Raw genomic sequence first — 6,943 nt, 5'->3', positions numbered from 1 at the left:
TGTAGACCAGGCTGGCCTCGAACTCAGAAATCCGCCTGCCTCTGCCTCCCGAGTGCTGGGATTAAAGGCGTGCGCCACCACCACCACCACCGCCTGGCTAAGGTTTCTTTTATTTTATGTAAGTACATTGTTGCTGTCTTCAGACCCATCAGAGGAGGGCATCGGATCCCATTGCAGATGGTTGTGAGCCACCATGTGGGAATTGAACTCAGGACTTCTGGAAGAGTCGTCAGTGCTCTTAACCTCTGAGCCATCTCTCCAGCCCATGACTTATTTTTTAATAATTATTTTTATTACATTATTTATTGTGTGTGTTTGCATACTTGTCCCTTGTGTGTGTGTGTGTGTAGGTCAGAGGATAACTTGTGGGAGTTGGTTCTCTCCTACCTTATTCGTCCTGGGGATTAAACCCAGTTGTCAGGGACCTATGCTTGCTGTGCCAGCCCATGGGCCTGAAAATGTGTTATTCTGTTGAGCATTCCCATTGAACGGTCACTGGCTGTGAATATGAGGATTTACTCTGGACTTAGTTCTGTGCATTCGTCCATCTGTCTGTCTTTCCATGCAGTATCCCTGCCCTCTCTTATCTCCCATAACTTCGTGGTTAGCTTCATAATCAGCAAGTGTGAGTTGTCCACATCTGTTCTTTGTTTTGCAAGATTGGTTTGGCCAGTCTGGGTCCTGTGCTTTCCCACATGTATTTTAAGGTCAGTTTGTGATAATTTCTTGGAAAGAAGTCAGCATCATTCGATAGGATCATACATGAATCTGGAGACTTTTCAGCATGAAAATGTCTTTCAATCCATGGGTAAGGTCGGATGTCTTTACATTTGATTACTCCTTTTTCCACTTGTTGAAGATTTGCGTGTGTGTGTGTGTGTGTGTGTGTCCACAAGTGTGTAGTGCCTGCAGAGGCCTAGAGCTGGGGTTATAGGTGGTTGCAAGCCATCTGATGAGGATCATAGTCTTGTATGCTGACCCATCTCTCCAGCCCCTAGTCTTTTCCCATTTCTTTTAATAATGTTTTGTGGCTCTCAGAATTTTAAGTTTTATACTTTAAATTTTTTTTCAAATAATCTTAATAATTTGGGTGCTATTATAAATTGTGCAGTTCTGGCTATCCTGGAACTCACTCTGTAGACCAGGCTGTCCTGGAATTCAGAAATCCACCTGTCTCTGTCTCCCAAGTCCTGGGACTAAAGGGACCACTGCCTGGCACTTCTTAGGTTTTTGTTGTTGTTTGGTTTTGCTTTATCCGTTTTGAGACAGAATCTCAGATTGCTCAGGTTACCCTGGCACTGGCTATGTGGCTAAGGATGACCTAGAACTCCTGATTGTTCTGCCACAACCTCCTTCCTGGGTGCTGAGATTACAGGATGTACAGGCCTGGCCTGGGGCTTAGCCTTTTTTTTTTTTTAAGTTATGTAACATCTCTTATGCTGCCTGTGCTGTTGCTTCATGTGTAATTAAACTCTAATGTCTTTTTTTTAATACATGCCCATGAAGTTTATCCTCTTGTCTGACTCAGTGCTCTGTGAGGACTGTGCTAGAAGCACCGTCCACCCGATCAGTTCCTCAGAGTCTGAAGGGAGAAAGTGGGGTGTGGTGTGTGCGCGCATGCGCACACAGGTTTGAGTTTGCATGGGATTTCTCCACTTTCCAGCCTCAGGTACCAGAGGCATGCTGGCTGAAGGTCTGAGAAACCCAGGCTGTCATCAGCACAGTGGGAGGTGATCGGGCGGGGCAGTTACTGACTGGGGGTTCCTTTTCAGTAGTCTAAATGTCCTCAGTGAACCTTTTTTATAGTAAATATTTTCAAGCATCATCAGGTTTCATAATGAACAAACAGAAGAAAGTCCCTTAGCTGGGTCTGATGGTGCAATCCTGTAATCCTAGCTACTCGAGAAGATGAGACAGAGGGGTCACCATTTCAAGGCCTAACGGGACTAAGGAGCAAGTTTACCGGTTGGTTGGTGTAGGTCATTTGACTTAAAATACAAAGTAAATGCAGGGCTGCAGGAGAGTGCGGTGTAAGACCCTGCTCGGTCCCTAGCGCCAAACAAACAAACCAACAAGCAAGAAAAGCAAGGGAAAGGAGGGGAAAGACCCGTAGTAAGGAAGGCCTCCCAGTCCTCGGCCCCTGCTTTGTGGTCACGTGACCACGGGCAACCTCGGCTTCTTGTGGCTGGGATCTTGGTGGGCATCGGGCTGCTGTGTGTTTTCCTGACTGCTCGCCCAGCTGGATTCACTCCTGCTTGCGAAAGGCTGATAAAAACAAGGATAACAAGATGAACTTCAAGGAGGTGAAGGACTTCCTGAAGGAGCTCAACGTACAGGTGGATGACAGCTACGCCAGGAAGATCTTCAGGGTGAGCTTGGCTCGGTGTGGCTGTGGGGCCGTGGGCCTGGCCCGAGGCCAGCTCTGAGCTCTGAGCCCTGCCCGTGGGCTGTGCTGGGTTTGCAGGAATGTGACCACTCCCAGACAGACTCGCTGGAGGATGAGGAGATTGAGACCTTCTACAAGATGCTGACCCAGCGGGCAGAGATCGACCGTGCCTTTGCAGAGGCCGCAGGTTCTGCGGATACCCTGTCGGTGGAGAAGCTAGTGACATTCCTGCAGCATCAGCAGCGGGAGGAGGAGGCGGGGCCAGCCTTGGCCCTCTCTCTCATTGAGCGCTATGAACCCAGTGAGACTGGTGAGGGCCCAACAGTCACAGAGCCAATGGCTGGGAGACTCTGATGGAACAGCAGACAGACAGACAGACAGACAGACGTGCTGCAGGGAGCCAGCCCCAGGGTTGCTGACCAGTGTGTGGCTCTCCTGTGTAAGCAGGTGGATAGGAGAAAAAGATCAGTATCAACCCTGTCTGGGCCTCATCTTCCTCCTGTCCCTTCCTCAATGGGCATTGAGCATTCCTGCCCTGAGACATAGAAAGAAGTGCTGACAAAGCCAAGGATATTTCTACTTCCTTCTTTGTTAGACATAGCTTCGATCCAGCTTTGACACATGACAGAGAGAAGAGGCCTGCTCAACACTTCCAGCCTGCTTAGTTTAGTGAGACCCAGTCTCAAAGTACAGAGAAAGGATGACTTGGGGACATGGCTCAGTGGTAGAGTGCTTGTGTAAGACCCTGCGATCAGTCCTCAGGACCATGCACTCTAGGGACACAGAGGAGGTGACACCCCACCTTTGGGGATTTTAGACTAGGAGGAAGGAAAAGAGACAGGGCCTCAGCACGCTGTTACCACAGTCTCACCGGGAGATCACGACTTCTGCTCCTCAGAGCTGCAGAGGACTGGGCGGGCAGGCAGAGTGGAGAAAAGACTTCTCTTTCCACAGTGGTGGGCAACTTGCTCTGACTCAAAATGGTGGCTTCTCCTATCCTAGCCAAAGCCCAGCGGCAGATGACCAAGGATGGCTTCCTCATGTACCTGCTGTCTGCTGACGGTAACGCCTTCAGCCTGGCGCACCGCCGTGTCTACCAGGACATGAACCAGCCGCTCAGCCACTACTTAGTGTCTTCTTCCCACAACACCTACCTACTGGAGGACCAGCTCACAGGACCCAGCAGCACGGAGGCCTACATCCGGTGCGGCCCAGGGAACTGTTAGGGGCAGGTCGGGGTGGGACCCGGGATGGGACCTGGAGGGTCTTAGCCTAGTTGTCACCTTTTCTCTGCAGGGCTCTGTGCAAAGGCTGCCGGTGTCTGGAGCTGGACTGCTGGGACGGCCCCAACCAGGAACCCATCATCTACCATGGCTACACTTTTACCTCTAAGATACTTTTCTGCGACGTGCTCAGGGCCATCCGGGACTACGCCTTCAAGGTTGGCCATGCCCGTGGGAGTGAGGAGAGGACACAAGGGGTGGACCATCCCTTTTAACTCATCTTGGGGCTTCTAGGCATCCCCCTACCCAGTCATCCTGTCCCTGGAGAACCACTGCAGCCTGGAGCAACAACGAGTCATGGCTCGTCACCTGAGGGCCATCCTGGGGCCCATGCTGTTGGACCAGCCGCTGGATGGGGTTACCACGAGCCTGCCTTCGCCTGAGGTAGGGAGTGGTACCCTTAAGGTGAGGAAGTGAACCTGGCTTGTAGGCCTATGTGGGTCTTGACCAGTCTCTCCGTACATCCCCAGCAACTGAAGGAAAAGATCCTATTGAAAGGGAAGAAGCTGGGCGGGCTGCTACCTGCTGGAGGGGAAAACGGGCCTGAAGCCACGGATGTGTCTGACGAAGATGAGGCTGCTGAAATGGAAGATGAGGCCGTGCGCAGCCAAGTGCAACACAAGCCCAAGGTTCTAGGGGATGCTGTGGGGGTGGGGCGACCCTGGGCCCTTGCACCCCATTACCCACGGGACTTGCCTTGCCTTGGTTTTTCTGTGGCTGCCATTCAGATCCTCTGCCCCCTCTCTCCGTCTCTCTCTCTCTCTTTCTCTCTCTCTCTCTCCCTCGTCTGGGTTTCTGGTGCTCAGTGCCCACCTTGTCCTACCCTACCTATGGCTCTAACCTGGGCCTCCCCGCGGCCCCCAGGAGGATAAGCTAAAGCTGGTGCCGGAGCTCTCAGACATGGTCATTTACTGCAAGAGTGTCCACTTTGGTGGCTTCTCCAGTCCTAGCACCTCTGGGCAGGCATTCTATGAGATGGCTTCCTTCTCCGAGAGCCGTGCTCTGCGGCTGCTGCAAGAATCAGGTGAGCCCCTGTCCGTGCAGACACACAATCCTGGCCATCTGGACTGGTTGAGGCTGGGCCTGCCCTATGCACGCGGCCCTGCAGGGTCCCAAGTTGGCATTCCCAGCTTTGTGTCCAGACAGAGCTGGTGGGGTGGGTGGGTAGGTGTGTCCTTAGCCCACCCTGGCCTTCTCTGATGACTTGACTCCACCCGTTCTCAGGAAATAGTTTTGTCCGCCATAACGTGGGCCATCTGAGCAGGATCTACCCAGCTGGGTGGAGGACAGATTCCTCCAACTACAGTCCCGTGGAGATGTGGAATGGAGGCTGCCAGATTGGTACGAACCAGCTGGGGTTGGAGGGAGGTTAGAGAAAGCACTTGGCCTTGATGTCCACAGCTGTGAAGGTCACAGGATTCGAGATCTGGGGGGGGGCCTGAGAAGGTTTGGATGCAGGCCAAATTACCCAGCCAGCAAGTCTGTGTCTGGTGTGAACTCCAGCCCTTTGAGTTTTCTTTTGGGGAATGAGGTCACACCTGTCACTCCAGCACTTTCCAGGTGGGGGTGGGGTGGGTGGGTGGGTCAGGAGTTCAGGGTTATCCTTAGCTACTTAGTGAGTTCGAAGCCAGCCTGGGCTACATGAGACCCTGTCTCAAACCCCCCAAAAAGAGATTGGGGAGATGTCTCAGTCAGCAAAATGTCTGCCATCGAAGCAGGAGGTCCTGCTTGGGACCCCGGCCCACATGAAAGCGCAGGGTTGATGACAGGCAATCTGTAACCAGCACTACTGAGGCAGAGAGAGGCTGAGCTCCACTCACTGGCCAGCCAGCCAGCCCAGAGGATTCAATAGGAGCCCTGTCGCAAAAAAGAAAGACCAAGTGAGAAAGACGCCAGGCCTTTGGCCTCCGCAAGTATATGCAAATATGCATGTGCACACACTCTCGTGACACACACCTATATTACACACACACACACACAGAATGTGTTCAGTGTGGTGGGTCAGCTAGGATGCTGGAAGGCAGGAGACACTGGACCATTGGATCCTGCTCTAACTCACATGGGAACCCAGATGCTAGTGCACTCTGAGCAGGCTTTAGGACTCTGGGGCCAACCCACAGTTGATGACTGCTCTGTTCCACCTGTAGTGGCTCTGAACTTCCAAACCCCTGGGCCAGAAATGGACGTTTACCTTGGCTGCTTCCAGGACAATGGAGGTTGTGGGTATGTGCTGAAACCGGCCTTTCTGAGAGACCCTGACACCACCTTCAACTCACGGGCCCTGACTCAGGGGCCCTGGTGGACCCCGAAGAGGCTCCGAGTCTGGGTATGGCCCGACACAGGGGGCATAGCAGCCTGTGGAGGTCCCTTCCTGCTCACTGCTGTCCCTGAACGCTCATTGTCTCCGCCTTTCCTCAGATCATCTCTGGACAGCAGCTGCCGAAGGTCAATAAGAATAAGAATTCTATCGTGGACCCCAAGGTGATAGTGGAGATCCACGGTGTGGGCCAGGATGTGGCCAGCCGTCAGACAGCAGTTATTACCAATAATGGTATAGTATGCGTTGGGCCTGGGTTAGGTGCGCTGGTGCTGTTGACCTTGCTGCTGATACGGATTTTGCTCTTCTAGGTTTCAACCCGTGGTGGGACACGGAGTTTGAGTTTGCGGTAGCAGTGCCTGACCTTGCCCTTGTACGTTTCATGGTAGAGGATTATGACTCCTCCTCTAAGAACGACTTTATCGGCCAGAGTACTATCCCCTGGAACAGCCTCAAGCAGGGTGAGCGTTGGAGGGGAGGAGTCTTCAAGGAGCAGTGGGCGGAGCCTGCCAGAGGTAGTGGGCGGGGCCTGGCGTCTCTTAACCCACAGCTCACTCATCCTCTCCCAAGTGACCAGAACTGTCCTTTCCCACTAGGGTACCGCCATGTCCACCTCTTGTCTAAGAATGGAGACCTGCATCCATCAGCCACTCTCTTTGTGAAGATCTCCATCCAGGACTAAGCCTGGGGGTCTGCCGCAGTCCGCCCTGAGTGGGCGGAGCTGTGTCCACACCTGTCTGGCAATGTTGCAGCTCCGGCGGAGCTTGAGGCCACTGAACTGCCTTCAGCTCTAACACATCGCCTGAGCTTCTACTTCTCTGGGGGTCCAGGAGCAGTCCAGTCCCCGGAGTGGTCTACAATTCCGTTAGGAACAACACTGCATCTCTTTCCCTACCCCTAGCTGACTTTAGGTTGTGAGTTTTTATATAAAAAAAATAATAATAATCACAAGATAAA

General features: G+C 52.8%; 1 protein-coding gene across 2 annotated transcripts in view; it reads left to right on the top strand.

Moving 5' to 3' along the window:
- Positions 1-6,943, top strand: part of Plcd1 (phospholipase C delta 1) — a 22,071-nt gene extending 15,128 nt beyond the window's left edge. For both annotated transcript variants that reach the window (XM_021171398.1, XM_029481594.1), the window contains exons 4-15: positions 2,240-2,369; positions 2,465-2,696; positions 3,389-3,590; positions 3,683-3,827; positions 3,904-4,053; positions 4,140-4,298; positions 4,534-4,693; positions 4,894-5,010; positions 5,817-5,995; positions 6,088-6,220; positions 6,298-6,447; positions 6,583-6,943. In XM_021171398.1, coding sequence (XP_021027057.1) covers positions 2,240-2,369; positions 2,465-2,696; positions 3,389-3,590; positions 3,683-3,827; positions 3,904-4,053; positions 4,140-4,298; positions 4,534-4,693; positions 4,894-5,010; positions 5,817-5,995; positions 6,088-6,220; positions 6,298-6,447; positions 6,583-6,668 — 1,843 coding nt within the window. In that variant the 3' untranslated portion in view covers positions 6,669-6,943. The remainder of the gene's footprint in view (positions 1-2,239; positions 2,370-2,464; positions 2,697-3,388; positions 3,591-3,682; positions 3,828-3,903; positions 4,054-4,139; positions 4,299-4,533; positions 4,694-4,893; positions 5,011-5,816; positions 5,996-6,087; positions 6,221-6,297; positions 6,448-6,582) is intronic.

This window comes from Mus caroli, chromosome 9 (assembly GCF_900094665.2).
Source record: "Mus caroli chromosome 9, CAROLI_EIJ_v1.1, whole genome shotgun sequence".
In the NCBI taxonomy this organism is placed as follows: domain Eukaryota; kingdom Metazoa; phylum Chordata; class Mammalia; order Rodentia; family Muridae; genus Mus; species Mus caroli.
The sequence above is the reverse complement of the archived record's forward strand: the minus strand, read 5'-3'. Positions and strand labels throughout refer to the sequence as shown.